This window comes from Pseudorca crassidens, chromosome 8, assembly GCF_039906515.1.
Source record: "Pseudorca crassidens isolate mPseCra1 chromosome 8, mPseCra1.hap1, whole genome shotgun sequence".
Classification (NCBI taxonomy): domain Eukaryota; kingdom Metazoa; phylum Chordata; class Mammalia; order Artiodactyla; family Delphinidae; genus Pseudorca; species Pseudorca crassidens.
The window spans coordinates 11519010-11535203 of NC_090303.1; the positions used below are offsets into that span (position 1 = coordinate 11519010).

A 16194-nucleotide genomic window follows, 5' to 3' on the forward strand; every position below is an offset into this window, starting at 1 on the left:
TCACTGAGGGGACAAGTCACCGACAGGAAAGGGGCACTAGGGAATTTTCTGGAGTAATAAAAATGTTCTGTATCTTGGCTGGAGTAATAATTACATGGGTATATACTCTGTCAAAATTCATTCAACTCTGCACTTAAAATCTCTGAATTTATCATAAGGAAATTATATCTCAATTTACAAAAGGATAAGGACTTAAGGTAATTAATTTAGTGAGATCAGTACCAGAATTATTATTCAGTTTCTTCAATGGCTTTGGTGTTGGCCTATTCAGAGCTGCTTTTGTAAAAGAAATAAGACGTTTCTCAGAACTTCTTGTGTCATAGAGGTAGGTCTTCCTTTGTAACTAGTTTAACCATTAATACAAATGCTAGAAAAAATTGTCTCACTTGTTATTAAATGTGTCAGACTTGGCAAGCTATCCCATCTGATTGGCGGGGTGACAGATGGGGCTGGAGAAACACTGATTCTGGGAAGAAACAGAGGAACAGCAGGCCATGCACTGCCCTGAGCCAACAATGATTCATTTTACATGTGCCCATGAAAACAAAAATATGATTTTCCATTCCATTTCTGATATTTGAAAATGCAAAAAGTACGCTTAACCAAGCACTAGTCAGCTATATGATAACCAGTGCTGGGACTGTTTTCTATGGCATCCTGGGTAAATATGTCGGAATAGTTATGGTTCTTAGAAAACTCTTTCTTATATGAAGATGAGCTCTCCATCTCTATAATTCTGCCCCCTACAAACAGAAGCAATACAACATAAATTTATTTTCTCTTTCTGTGGAGAGCTTTTAATATATCTTAAAATGTTTCTCCTTTACATTAAATATTTAAACTCTAGTGATATGTGCAAATTATGTGTAACTTTTTAAAATTTGTTTTTGTTTGGGGGGATTATACTTTCTAATTTAGGTGCCTAGTATTCGTTTTCTTGCCCACCTGCTCTGGCTGCAACTTCCAGTACTATGTTGAATAGAAGTGGTGAAAGTGGTCATCCTTATCTTGTTTCCTGATCTTGGAGGAAAAGCTTTCAGTGTTTTACCATTTAGTATGATATCAGCTGTGGACTTTTTATATATGGCCTTTATTATGATGAAGTAGTTTCTTTCTATTCCAAGTTGTCATTATAACAGTGTGTCTTGGTGTGGGTCTCTGGATTTATTCTAGCTGGAGTTCATTGTCTTGAATTTCCTCCCCCCAATTTAGGAAGTTTTCGGCCATAGTTTCCTCACATAAGCTCTCTGTCCCTTTCTCTCTCTCGTCTCCTTCTCTGACTTGCATAATGCATATAATGATCTGCTTGATGGTGTCCTTTAAGTCCCTTAAGTTTTATTCATTTTTTTCTTTTTTTGGCCACGCCACGTGGCATGCGGGATTTTAGTTCCCCCACCAGGGATTGAACCTGCGCCCCCTGCAGTGGAAGTGTGGAGTCTTAACCACTGGACTGCCAGAGAGGTCCCTTTTTCACTTTTCTTCATTCTTTTTTTTTTTTTTGCTCCTTTGACTCAAATTTCAAATGACCCATCTTCAAGTTTGCCAGTTCTTTCTTTTCTGCTTGATCAAATTTGCTGTTGAACCCTTCTTGTGAATTTTTCAACTCAGTTATTTTATTCTTCAGCTCAAGAATTTGTTTGGTTCTTTTGTATAGTTTACATTTCTTTGTTGATATATTTTCATTTTGTTCATGCACTGTTATCCTGATTTCATTTACTTGTCTCTGTTTTGTTTTAGCTGACTGAGCATCTTTTAGACAGTTATTTTGGTAATTCCTGGATCTACATTTCTTTAAGGTTGGTTTCTGCAGATTTATTTCATTCCTTTGAGTGGGCTATATTTCCCTGTTTCTTTGTATTCCTTGTGATCATTTACAGGCAAACCTCGTTCTATTACACTTCGCTTTATTGCACTGTGCAGATATTGCATTTTTTACTAATTGAAGGTTTGTGACAACCCTGCCTTGTCAGAGGATGGTTAGCATTTTTTAATACTAAAGTATTTTAAAATTAAGGTATGTACATTGTTTTTTAACATAATGATATTGCACACTTAATAGACGATAGTACAGTGTAAACATAACTTTTATATGCACTGGAAAACCAAAAAATTCATTTGACTCACTTTACTCTACTATTCAATTTATTGCTGTGGTCTGGAACTGAACTCACCTCAATATCTCCAAGATATGCCTGTACTGAGATTTGAATATTAGAGAAAACAGCCACCTCTCCCAGTCTTTATAGACTTGCTTTGTACAGGGGAAGACCTTCACCAGTCAGCCAGGCCAGAAATTCTGGAGGCCACTCAAACCTTTTCTGGAGATGTATCTTCTTTGGGCTTGCACATGTAATTTCCAAGTTAAAGAGGTTTGCCCCTGTTCTCAAGAACCTGGAATCTCTTGCTCCCTGTGGCGTCTGTTCAGAGTACTGCAGTCTCCCTGGTGCTATAACAAACTACAGTGCTTGCTTCGTTCTTAGCTGCCCTGACCCTGGCATCCAATGTCTACTCCTGTTTCCTTCAGCATTCCCAGTCAGGAGAAACAGAAATCAGTCCTTCAAGCAGCCCTTGAAAAGCCAGAACATTGGACACATGTTACACTCTTTCCTTTCCCCCCGCTTAGATTCTTCTAATCTAAGAATTAGAAGGGGAAGGGCTATGGTGAGCAAATGCAATGAATTTTCTTACCCACTTCAATGCAGCTCTTCTTGGCTCTGTGCTTGCCTGGGGGAACTGCAACCACTTAACTGATTTCTGGAGTACTTGCTAAGGTATTTTGGTCTATATATCGTTGTTAAGTTGGTGTCTGTGGGGAATGAGGTTCTGAGGCTTCTTATTCCACCACCTTGCTGACATCACTCCCAAATTATCCATAACTCTTGCCGTCCAAAATGATATAACATTAGGTATGCTGAATTGAATAAGATCATTCCTTCCTGTGCTACAATGTAATTGCTATAATTACTGTTTCAGTTCACTTTCAGCAGATTAAGTTAATACCGCTAGTTGTGACCATTTGACACTGTGGGCTCCTCAAGGGCAAGGGTCATCTTCTTGTTATCCCCTATTATCAAGGACACTATCTCATACATAGTGATAAGTGTCATGTAAACGCTGCTTAATGGATGTTCTAGTATGAGTTATGAATACTTGTCTAGAGAACAAAGGTCACTCTTGGTGTTCAGGGCTTTTCTCTTTTTCAAAGCCATTCACGATCTGTAAGCAAGCCATCCAGATTCTGCTTGCTTAAGGAGCGAATACCAGGATCCAATATAACAATATTTTCTCATTTTTAAAAAAGTAAGTCCATATTTGATTCAGTTTTCTATAGTTTTAACCTAATGTGCTCTTTGTGTTTCATTTATGTTTCGTCATCATGTCTTCTGAGGCCCTTCTTAGGTTAGAAAGTTTCTCAAAATTTCCTTGTTTTTTAATGACCTTGATAGTTCTGAAGAGTATTGTTTAGGTATTTTGTAGAATGCCCCTCAGCTGGGATTTTTCTGATGTTTTTCTCATGGTTAGACTGGGGTTATGGGTTTTGGACAGGAAAACTACAGAAGTAATGGGCCATTCTCATCACATTATATTAAGCATACATAAGACATTAATAAACAGAAACTTCCATTAAATAGTGTTGGGAGACCAGAACAGGGAGCTCCCATGCCCTGCGATGATAGTAGAGCCCAACAGGAAGACGACGACTCCTCTTCTGTCCTGGCAAGGACTCAGCCAATGAAAAGCCATGGACTCTTTGCTTACGATTCCCCCCACAAACTTCCTTTTCCCTATAAAAGTGTTCCCCTGCCCTTGCTGTGCAGGGATTTGCACGTGGCTCGCCACGGCTGCAGACCTTGAATTATAATTCTCTGCTGATTCTGAATAAACTCATCTTTGCTGGAGAAACAACTGGCAGTCTACTTGTTTTCAGTCAACAAGTACATCCTATTAACACGACTTATCACTGTTCACACTGACCTCAATCATCTCGCTGAGGCGTAGTGTTTGGTTTCTCTAGTGTAGAGTTAACTCTTTTTCCCCTTCTTTCCATCTTGTGCTCTTTGGAAGGAAGTCACTATGCACAGGACATTATCTTCCTGAAGCCACTTAGTTTGTTATCTTGTAAAGTGTTCCACATTCTAGTTCACTTACTCTTTTTTGGAGTCATTTAATTTGTTCCTTCATCCCTGTATTTCTTGTGAGAAGTTTGGTTAAAATCTCAGTTACAGGATTTATGCTACGCACATCCCACCAGACGGCTTGTGATGTCATACTTACCCATATGAGCAATCACTTGGTTAGGATGGTAACAGTAGAACTCTTCATTGTAAAAGGACATTTTTTCCCGTGCAATTAGCAAGACATCTCTGGCATCCTGCACTCTGTCCAGGGACGTTTGTGCCATGAGAAACACTATACAAAGGTGATGGCCCCAGAGCTCCCCAACCTTTTGCTCACTTCAGTAGTCATTCATCCATCTTTTCATTCGACGAACACCTACTGAAGGCCTATCTGGGTGGTGTTTAGCTTTAGCTGCTGGGGCTACAGAGAGGAAAGATGGGCTCTGTCCTCCAGCAGCACGGCCTAGTACTAGAGAAAGGCAATCAAGAGTTTCAGTAGTGTGACCCGTCTACGCTGGTGTTAAGGACAAGGTGCTTTCTTTGGTGATTTCCATTATAATTGTTCACCATACTTTGTTCATATTTGAAAGATTTAAAATAGCAAGTGTTGAAGCAGAGAGAGTTTTTGACTTAAACTTCATTTAACTAGCTCCATGAATCCCTAAAACATTCTAGTTAGGTCTAATTGCCTCCGTAGAGGGACTTGTCCAGTTACCATAAAAACAGAAAAATCTCTGGAGGGCGGCATGGCTCGGAGGAATGAATGTGGACTTCAGAGCCCAGAGAGATTGAAACCAAAGCGCCATCTCCCGTTCAGTGGTCATATTACTAGCTTTGTGACCTGGCACAAAAATTTATTTTGCAAGTATAGTAGATGTACAATATTACGTAAGTCACAGGTATACAATATAGAGATTTGTAATTTTTAAAGGCTGTGCCCCATTTCTGGCACAATTGCTTAACTTCTCTGAGCCATGGATTCCTATACATAAGCTAGAGAAAATACCTACCTCCAAGGATTTCTAAGAGAATTAAGCAAAATAACATATGAAGTGTTTAGCAGAGTTTTCAAGTTCCTGGCATATAATAAATATGTAATAAACAGTGTTCCTCCTGAGAAACAATGAAAACAAACTATGCACATAAGACAATCAATTACCCTGATCTGGGCATTTTTCCATTAGCAATACAACTATCACATGAATAAAACCAAAATGAAATATAATTATATATCTTATAAAATAATATATAAATATTAATAATATATAATCTATAACACCAGCATAGGTGGAAGCTAATTCATACTTTTCATTAGAGTAAAAGAAGCTAAGTCTTGAACAAACGTTTGCAGATTCCCACCCGTCCCTCTGCCCTGTGGGCCCGCCACACGTGCCCCCTTTATGTGCCTGCAGTATGGGGCGTGGGGCGATGGTGTGGGAGCCCATGGGACCAGTAACATATCTGACATGGGGTTACGTTTTAAAGGCATAAAGATGGTACCACAGAAATCTTAGAGGCAGGAATCCTTAGGAAGAGGGTCTGTGCTCTATGCACAGAACATACGTCACCTTTCTGCTCAGCCAGTGCCCACAGTTCCTTAGCTGCTGCCCAAGACAGTGTCATGGGATATTCCACAAGGACGTGCTTGCCAGCGTTTAGGAACTGTCTTTGGGAAAAAGGGGTAAATACAGAGAAAATGCACTTCAGTTAAACTTCACTTAAGTGCCCTGCATGACAGAACAGAATGTTATAAATGCACAAACGTCTCCATGTAAATGTGTCACGACACGGGTGAGAGTCAGGGCCAGAGGGGGAGGCGGATGAACTGCATCTCACGTGATTTTCTACTAAGCGGTAAGAGAAAGGCTTTCTAGTCGTGTGTTCATCTGAACACTCACCCATTCGTCTACTCACGTATTCAACCAGCTACTATGTACCAGTTACTCTGGAGGAGAAATACAGCCATGTTAGCAGGGAAATTGCCTATTACCACGTGACAGCTACAAATAAAAACCCACGGCAGCCAGCTGTGCCTGAGGCAATCGGAAAAGATCTCACTAAGGCTCTGAACTGGGTCTTGAAGTATCAACAGGCATTTTCCAGGTGCCAGGGGATGAGGATGTTTCACTCTGAGCAGCATATGCAGGGGATTGGGTGTTTATGGGGCGTTGTCCACTGGGACGTGGTGTGAATTTCAGCATTTCAGCATGGCAGGGGAGTGGGCTACAGGGAGTGGAGGGAAAACTAGGTCCTACGAGTGGCTGGGAGCCTGATGTAAAGGATGCAGAGTGCTGTGCTCAGAAGTCTGGATTTTATTCTCTAGATATTCTCGGAAACAAACATTGATAAGCATGGGAATTACATGATCACTTTGTTAAGGACATACCCTCTGGTGCCACAGAAGTTTAAGGGGAACCACAGAAAGGTGTTTCTGTCCACACTCAGAGTGGGCCTGATAAACAGGGGGCAGCTGACTCTGGGGAACGGCATGGTGGAAGCAGCTGTAGTTTGATGTAAGGACCCAGAAGGGAAGCTGAGATTCTGGGGGCGGCTGGCCCTGCCTTGTCAACTGCCAGGTCCTGAGTGCGGCTTCTCCTTCCAGGCTCAGTCCTACCAAATGCTTGGGGGGCTCTAGGCTCTGCATTCAAAGGTGGGGCGGGGGAACACTTCACATCTCCTGCTCTACGAATAATGCGATCTCCCCACTCTGATGCCACCACTATCTCCTTACTCATCTCGTGGCCAAAACTCTTCCTATTAAAGCAACTCCTAGAGACCTTCTCAGAGATTTCATGTTGTTGAAAGGGCAAAGGACAAAATGTTGGAAACTGAAAGGACTATGGCAATTCTCCAAGGCACAGAAAAGATGGTGGCTAAGTTAAACCACCAGAAAAAGGCAGGCGCTGTTCAAACCACACTCAGTAAGTTTTTTACGAAGAAATAAGATACTTTAATTGTTAATGTTTCTAATGTTTTAAGTTATGGTGTACTAAATAAATATTAGTTCTACAATATTTTTCATGTCCTTATACATTTATAACCCAGAGTGAGAGTTCAAATTCTGACAATTTTTAAAGGTCATGGATCCAATGTAGTTCCTCCCATCACTAATTAAGACCCCTTTGCTAGAAGTCAGCCTGCCCAGGCATCTTGAACGTCCCGCACTACTGTGCAACGCAAGGACTTGAACACCCACCTGATGTAGTCCTCGTGGCTGGAGCTCTCACTGCAGATATAAGCAACCTCAACCTCTTGACTGGAAAGAGCATCTTCCAAAGAAATCTGCGGCACCCCATCAGTGCTCCCCAGCTCTCGTCTATTTGAGAGGAACAGACAAGTGGAGCTCAGAGTAGGCAGAACATCGGCTGAGAACACATGAGCGCCATCCTTCTCCCCATCCCCCAACAACGTCCTGGTGATCGACTTTTGGAAATGAAGCAATGAACTTCCTGCCTCCCACTTCCACGGCATTTTTCAGCGCGCAGCGAGAAACACGGCCTCTGGGGTGAAGTCGGGGACGTGGCATCGAGTGCCGACACCACCGCTAACAGCCCACATGACACGGGAGTCTTTGCATTACTTCATCTCTAGGATAAAAAGAACTGATCTCGGGCTTCCCTGGTGGCGCAGTGGTTGAGAGTCCGCCTGCCGATGCAGGGGACGCGGGTTCGTGCCCCGGTCGGGGAGGATCCCACATGCCGCGGAGCGGCTGGGCCCGTGAGCCACAGCCGCTGAGCCTGCGCGTCCGGAGCCTGTGCTCCGCAACGGGAGAGGCCACAGCAGTGAGAGGCCCGCGTACCGCAAAGAAAAAAAAAAAAAAGAACTGATCTCCCGTAATCTCATTAGACACGATCTCCACGGTCACTGCCAACTTCAAGCACTTGGCCAAACACCAGGACTGCCTAACCTAATCCAAATCCAAGACACTTAACACCTTTAAGGGGCAAACGGCCGTGTGATTTCAAGCTCCTTCATGGCCTGTGATGGTCAAGTGGAAAGTGGGCGTCACTGCCTCATTTACAGCCGATCTGACAAAGCCCCGAGAGGCAGGGGCTCCACGGCTAACCAGCAGCAGAGGCAGGACGGGAGCTGAGCGTCCCGGCTCCTACACATGCAGAAGGACCCCCGCCTCAGGAGAGCTGGGAGCCCTGGCTGTCTGCACGCTGCCCCAGAGCAGAGGCTGGAGAGCAGCAGTCCTCCAACGGCGGCTGCCACAGAGGAGATGGGGCAGCCGGCGGGAGGCTCGGGCCAGCTCACAGCTCCACCCGAGCAGGAGCCAGAGCGCCTCTGGGGAAGCGTGGCTGCGGAAGGACATGGCGGCGGGCTTCTTCCTGTGGGGACCACCGACCTACACGGCTCAGTGTGACCAATGCTCCCCGCTTGTCTCCTGTGTGCCTTCCCCGTAGGGAGTATGTGGGGACTTACTCCCCCGTAAGTCCCCCGGACTTGCAGTGAGCTCAGTCAGCTAGAGGGAGGAAGACACGTACACACCTATAACACCACCACGAGAGTAACAGGAGGAATGCCGAGCCGGGGGCACAGGTGAAAGCGTCAAGGAAGGCAAGGAACCCCAAGTTTCAGGGCTTCAGGAGAGGCTTCCCGGGGAGGTGACAGGACTTAGGCAGGTCGTGAGGAACAGGGCTCGTGAGAAGGGGACAGTGTACTAACAGCAGGGCTGTGGTAAAGCAGGGACGGAGGGGAGCTGGCCGTCCTCCCGAGGGACCTGGGTAGGTTGGGCATTCCCACTGCAGAGTCTCGGCGTCAGCTGCCGAGGGCGGGGCTGCAGGGGGAGCAGGTGGCGGGGCTGCAAGAGGAGCAGAGACCCCATTTCAGCCCGGAGCCCGTGTCGTGCACGATCCCAGCCGCAGGCACGGGAGCAGCAGGAGAACGGTGCCGGCTGATCGTAATGTCAAGCCTCCCATTTGTGCTGCTCCCTTAGAATCTTCTCTTAAAAATCAATTAATTTATTTATTTTTGGATGCGTTGGGTCTTTGTTGCTGCCCGTGGGCTTCCTCTAGTTGTGGCAAGCAGGGGCTACTCTTCGTTGTGGTGTGTGAGCTTCCCACTGCGGTGGCTTCTTTTGCTGCAGAGCACAGGCTCTAGGTACACGGGCTCAGTAGTTGTGGCTCGCGGGCTCTAGAGCGCAGGCTCAGTAGTTGTGGCGCGTGGGCTTAGTTGCTCCGTGGCATGTGGGATCTTCCCAGACCAGGCCTCGAACCCGTGTCCCCTGTACTGGCAGGCAGATTCTTAATCACTGTGCCACCAGGGAAGCCCTCCCTTAGAACCTTACTGGCAGGGGAAGACTGACCAAGGGCAGATTCCCAGCACTTCTGGGTCACCTTAGTGTGGCCACTTTAAATCCTTAAGGAAAGGCCAGGTTTTGAGAGAGGCAAATTGGAAGAAAGCAGGTCCCATAAATTAAAATTTGAAAGAACTTCTACGTGGACCGTCAGGATAGTTACTTACGCTCTGTTTAAATATTGACATTTAGTTGATTTCTCTAAAGCACTAGGAAGCAGACACGTGCCTGACTTGCCCTCTACCGCATCACCTGCCGACACAGGGCCTACCTCTAGTTCCCAATGACTATTGATAAATGATGTTACAGGGTGTTAGTCTGGTGAATGGTGTGTTTGTGAGGAAGTGGTCAGGTGGAGGAAGGAGCTGAGGGTGGGGCAGGGAAGAAGAAACGCGCTGAAAAGTTTGGTTTTGAGTTACAGGAGAAAAGTGATACTCCTTAAAAGCGGGGCTCAGAATTATCAAAGGGGAAAAGAACACATGGTGTTTAAAAGATGGGCTTTGGAATCAGATAGACCTGCGCTGACATCTAGTTCTTAGATTTTTCCAGCTGTGTGACCTCAGGCAAATTACTTAACCTCTCTGTGGCTCAGCTTCTTTTTTTTTTTTTTTTTTTTTTGCGGTACGCGGGCCTCTCACTGTTGTGGCCCCTTCTGTCGTGGAGCACAGGCTCCAGACGCGCAGGCTCAGCGGCCACGGCTCACGGGCCCAGCCGCTCCGCAGCACGTGGGATCCTCCCGGACCGGGGCACGAACCCGTGTCCCCTGCATCGGCAGGCGGACTCTCAACCACTGCGCCACCAGGGAAGCCCGGCTCAGCTTCTTTATCTGTCAAGTGGGTTGACATCTACGTCAAATAGTTGGTCAGGCTTGGAAAGCCCAGGGCCCTGCATGGATGGCTGTCATGGTAACTGATGTGACAGTTACATGGTAACTGATGTATCAACCTAAAGCCTTCATTCAGGACAACCCCCATGTGTTCACTGTGCCCCTTCAGTAACCGTCAGGCCCTGTGTTCATCTCCCCTGTGTCTGACGGCGGTCCCCTCTACGGAGGAGCTGAGGGTGGTCACGCTCACTATTCGGGTACGCTGGGCTGACTCACTGTACATCCCAGCTGCAGGTCTAGTTACTCTTCAGCTCCCAGACCTGTCCAAACTTGTGATCTTGTGGGGCTGATCCTGCACGGTTCCCTGGAATGACCCTGGAGCTGGCTCGCTCTCTCCTGCGTCTGGAGGAGCCGCGTGGCCCAAGGCCTAACCCATCTCACCGGGCTTGCCGTGAATTACAAGGCACAAAGCAAAGAAAGCCACCTGGACACGAAGCCCATCAGGTTCAGGTACGCCGAGGAAGCGTGTGGATTCCGCAAGTCCCGGATCCGCACGGAGCCAGCTCTGCCGATGCCTACCACCACCACGCCAAACTTCCTCTCGGGCTGAAACACAAGGGGTCAAGGTGGGGTTTAAAAACGGTCCAGGCGTCTAGCAAAGCGCAGCGAAACAAAGACATGCGGGCAGGACCAGTCAGGGTCCAGACAAGCAAGGAGCCAACCCAGAGCACACAGGAAGCTGCAGCAGGTAAGGGGGGGGGGGGATGAGACGCTCCCTGAAATGCAGGCTCGGAGAGGAGTCAGCTCCCCCCAGAACATTTCTGTGCGTGCTCTGACCTGTGTCGTCCACGGAAAAGGCTCTCCACTTCTACTGCCACCTCCCCCAGGATGAGAGATCTTCCTCTTTAAGCCATACCCAGTCCTAGTTTGGCACCTCTGTCCTCCCCGAATCCCTCCTCCAGTGGATGTGCGAATCTGATACAGTGGGGAGTCACTCAGAGGCCACAGCTGCTCAGTGAGATGTGGGCAGACAGGGCCCATGGGTACCAGCTACAGTCACCTTACTCAGACTCCTCACTATGGCTTTCTGGGTTCCAACCAGTGTCACTCCCACCCTACTGTGGCAGCTTACTCATTATTCAGGTACACTGCTGGAGACTGGCTGCATACAGTATTATAATGAAAAATCAAGTCGACTTTTTCAAGTTATACAGCAACTCACTATAATCCAAACTGATAAAAATTATCTCTACACATCCTTCAAACCTAGTTCTTCTTGGATGTCTCCAAGCATAGAAACTCCATTGTCTCCCCAGCCGCTAGCATCTAGCCCCTTTCTTTCACCTTTGTCATCTGGGTGTCACCATTTCCCACCCCTCTTCGTGCGTCCACTGCTCTAGTCTTGGCCCAGGACTTGTTTGCCTCCTGCCTGACGACGTGACAAATCACCACCTGGTCTCACCCTTCCCATGTGTGGTCCCCAGGCCTGCCAGAGGAGATGCTTCAGACGAAAACTAAGTCCCCCCCACCCCGATTAAAGCCCTTCATTTTCCCAGCTGTTACAGACTGAATGATTATGTCCCCCCCAGAAGTGGGAACTCTGTCCCCCAATATAATGGTAGTAGGAGATAGGGCTTTGGGGAGGTAATTAGGATGAGATGAAGTCATGAGGGTGGAGCCTGCATGAATGGGGTTGGTGCCCTTCTAAGAGTCACGAGAGAGCATGCCTCCTCTCCCTGCTCTCCGCTCATGTGAGGACGGGCTGAGGAGTCCGTAGTCTGCAGCCCAGAAGGGTACCCCTCCCGCCAGATCTCAACCTGATCTCAGGCTTCCAGACCCCGAACTGCGAGAGAGAAATTTCTGTGGTACCTTATTACAGCAGCCCAAACTGTAGGACAGTTTGTAGGACACCAACTAAAGGGAAAAAAAAAAATCCAAGTCCACATTCTTTACCAAACACATAAGGCCTTTCACAACTCAGCTCCAGCCTGCTTCTCCAGCAACGCCTTCTGGTCAACTCCCCCACTGTGTAACTTTAGGCTTCTGACCTTCCAAACAACTTCAAAGTACGCAGAACACACATGACTGTTTGCTCCCTCTAAGTCTTTGCAAATCCTGTTCCCCTTGCCTGGAACGAGCTTCTCCCCACTGTCCACACCTTCAAAGCTTTTAAGACTTGGGCATCTTACACTCTATGAAGCTTTTCCTGATACTATCAGATTTTTTTTTTTTTGGCATATAATAAAACCCACCCATTTTAGTGTACAGTTCTATGAGTTTTGACCAACATAAACTCATATACCTACCACAGTCAAGATATAGAACAAATGAACTTATTTACAAAACAGAAGTAGGGTCACAGATGTAGGAAGAAGATTTATGGTTACTAGGGGATAAGGGTGGGGAGGGATAAATTGGGAGACTGGGATTGACATATACACACTACTATATATAAAATAGATAACTAATAAGGACCTGCTGTGTAGCACAGGGAACTCTACTCAACACTCTATAATGGCCTATATGGGAGAAGAATCTAAATAAAAAAAAGAGTGGATACATGCATATGTATAACTGATTCACTCTGCCGTACACGTGAAACTAAAACAATGTAAATCAACTATACTCCAATTAAAAAAAATAACAAAGGATACAGAACAGTTCTATCACCCCCTCCAAAATTACCTGCGCCCCTTTGTAGTCAACCCCTACCCAACCCCAGGCAACCACTGATCTGTTTACCATCCCAAGAGTTTTGCCTTTTCTAGAATGTCATATAAATGAAATCATACGATATGTAGTCTGAGTCTATCTTCTGCCTAGCACAATGCATTTTTCACCTATGTTGTTGCATGTATCCATCATTTCTTTTTATTACTAAGTACTAGTCATAATGGCTTGTTTATCCATTTCGCAGTTGAAGGACATTTCTGATGCTTCCAGTTCAAATGAATTCGTAATTCAATTATGAATAAAGCCGCTATAGATAGTCACGTCCTACTTTTTGTGTCAGCATAGTTCTCAAACTTGGGTAAATACCTGGGTATGAGTTTGCTGTGTCATATGGCAAGTGTAGGCTTAACTTTATGAGAAACTGGCAAACTGAGTTTTTCCAAAGTGTACCTTTACACCTATACTGTTTTGCATTCTCGCCACTGATGTCTGAGAGGTCCAGAGGTTCTGCATTCTCACCAGCACCTGGTATTACCAGGTTTTCTCCTTTTTGTTTTAGCCATTATGACAGGCGTGTTGTGGTCTCTCACTGAGGTTTCTATTTGCATTTCCCTAACGACTAGTGATGTTGAGCACTGTTTCGTGTGCTTATTTGCCGTCTATAAATCTTTGCTGGGAAAGTGTCTGTTCAAATCTTTTGCCACTTTTTATTGGGTTATTTTCTTATTGAGTTTTTAGAGTTCTTTATATATTTTTAATACAATTCATTTGTCAGATACGTAATTTGCAAACAACTTTTCCTAGTCTGTAGTTTGTCTTTTCATTTTCTTAAGAGTGACTTTTTAGGAGCTCAAGTTCTTAATTTTGATGAAGTCAACTTATCAAAAAAATTTTTTAATGGATCATTCTTCTGGCTACTCCAGTGTCACAAACATTTTCTTCTATGTTTTCTTTTAGACATTTTATAGTTTAAGATTCACAGTTTTAGCTTACTTTAGTTTTAGTTACTTTTTTCTTTCTTTTTTGGCCGCGTTGGGTTTTTGTTGCTGCACACGGGCTTTCTCTAGTTGTGGCGAGCGGGGGCTACTCTTCGTTGTGGTGCACGGGCTTCTCACTGTGGTGGCTTCTCTTGTTGCAGAGCATGGGCTCTAGGCACGCGGGCTTCAGTAGTTGTAGCACGTGGGCTCAGCAGTCGTGGCATGCAGGCCTTAGAGTGTGCGGGCTTCAGTAGTTGTGGCGCAAGGGCTCAGTAGTTGCGGTATGTGGGCTCTAGGGCACGCAGGCTTTGGTAGCTGTGGCTTGTGGGCTCTAGAGTGCAGGCTCAGTAGTTGTGGCACATGGGTTTTGTTGCTCCGCAGCATGTGGGATCTTCCCAGACCAGAGGTCGAACCCATGTCCCCTGCATTGGCAGGAGGATTCTTAACCACTGCACCACCAAGGAAGTCCTTAGTTACTTTTTTTTTTTTTTTTTTAAATAAATCAGGCCATAGAAAGTTTTAATCACCCTGCCACCCACTAGGAGGTTCACATATAATAAAATAATGAAAACTTTATTGTCTTCTACCTGCTTGACATTAGCTGTTACTCTCTAAAGGCTCAGTGGGCACGTGTTCAGAAGCTAGGCAAGAGCACACCACAGATTCTTTTTTTTTTTTCTCGGTACGCGGGCCTCTCATTGTTGTGGCCTCTCCCGCTGCGGAGCACAGGCTCCGGACGCGCAGGCCCAGCAGCCATGGCTCACAGGCCCAGCCGCTCCGCGGCATGTGGGATCCTCCCGGACCGGGGCACGAACCCGTGTCCCCTGAATCGGCAGGCGGACTCTCAACCACTGCGCCACCAGGGAAGCCCCTTAGTTACTTTTATAGTTTATGTTCTGAATTAATTCTTCCACATGGAGTAAGGTATGAATCAGTTTCTTAAAAACATCTTTTTAGAGCAGAGAGGCAGCTGCTAGTGTATGTATTCATTCCACAGGCTGTATCAACTATCTACAACTAGGCAGGGCTATGCCAGCCCTGTATTTAAATGTACCAGGACTTTAAACCCAGCTCATGTGCCTTCTTCTCTGGAAGCCATCAAGTTTCTTTTTTTTTTTTTTCTCGCATATGATATCCAACTGTTCCAATATGATTTATTGAGAAAGACCATCCTTTTTCTATTGAAATGCCTTTGTGCCTTTGTACAAAAGGAAACTGTCTGATCACTATAGTTTTATGGTAAGTATGGAGTCCATTACTGTGAATCCACCAACTTTTTCTTTTCCAAAATTATAGTTCTCCTGCCTTTACATATAAATTTTAGACTCAGTTTGTCAATTATTAAATAAATAAAATAAAATGAAATAAAATAAAAATTCCTGCCAGGATTCTGAATGGTATTATGTTGAATATATGGATCAGTTTGAGAAAAAGCCCAACATTTTCACAATAATGAATCTTCTAATCCATGAATGTGGTACATCTCCCCATTTATTTAGGTCTTTGATTTCTTTCATTTTGTCGTTTTCAGTATATGGATTTAGCACATATTTTGTGAGATTTATACTTGTTTTTTTTTAATGATTTTTAGTGCTATTATAAATAGTATTTTTTTAACCTTCCATCTCCAGTTGTTCATTGTGAGTATACAGACATACAGTTGATTTCTGTGTACTGACTTGGCATCTTGTAACCTTGCTGAACTCACTTATTACTTCTAGCGGCTTTTTTGTAGATTCCATTAGATTTCTGCATAGACCACAGAGTCAGATGTGAACAGAGACGGTTTTACTTCTTCCTTTCCAATCTGTATGTGTTTTATTCATTTTTCTTGCCTGATTGCACTGGGTGGGACTCCAGTATGATTTTGAATAGGAGTAGCAAGAGCAGACATTCTTTTTTTTTTTTTTAAATAAATTTACTTATCTACCTGTTTTTATTTTTGGCTGTGTTGGGTCTCCGTTGCTGTGTGCACACCTCTTATTGTCGTGGCTTCTCTTGTTGCAGAGCACGGGCTCCAGGTGCACGGGCCCCAGCAGCCGTGGCTGGCGGGCTCAGCAGTTGTGGCCCGCAGGCTCCAGAGCGCAGGCTCAGTTGCTCTGTGGCATGTGGGATCCTCCCAGGCCAGGGATCGAACCCGTGTCCCCTGCATTGGCAGGCAGACTCTCAACCACTGCGCCACCAGGGAAGCCCCAAGAGCAGACATTCTTGCTCACGTTTTAATCTTAGAGGACAGCATTTGGTCTTTTCACCAAGAAGAATTATCTTAGCTATAGAATTTTTTGTAGATACGCTTTATCA

The 16194-nt window shown here is 45.3% G+C and overlaps 1 protein-coding gene across 2 annotated transcripts in view; it reads right to left on the minus strand.

Moving 5' to 3' along the window:
• The window catches only part of BLVRA (biliverdin reductase A), a 55832-nt gene that overhangs the window by 11939 nt on the left and 27699 nt on the right, over positions 1-16194 (minus strand). For both annotated transcript variants that reach the window (XM_067745828.1, XM_067745827.1), the window contains exons 3-5: positions 10728-10849; positions 7315-7434; positions 5687-5784 (exon numbers count right to left, since the gene is read on the minus strand). In XM_067745828.1, coding sequence (XP_067601929.1) covers positions 5687-5784; positions 7315-7434; positions 10728-10849 — 340 coding nt within the window. The remainder of the gene's footprint in view (positions 1-5686; positions 5785-7314; positions 7435-10727; positions 10850-16194) is intronic.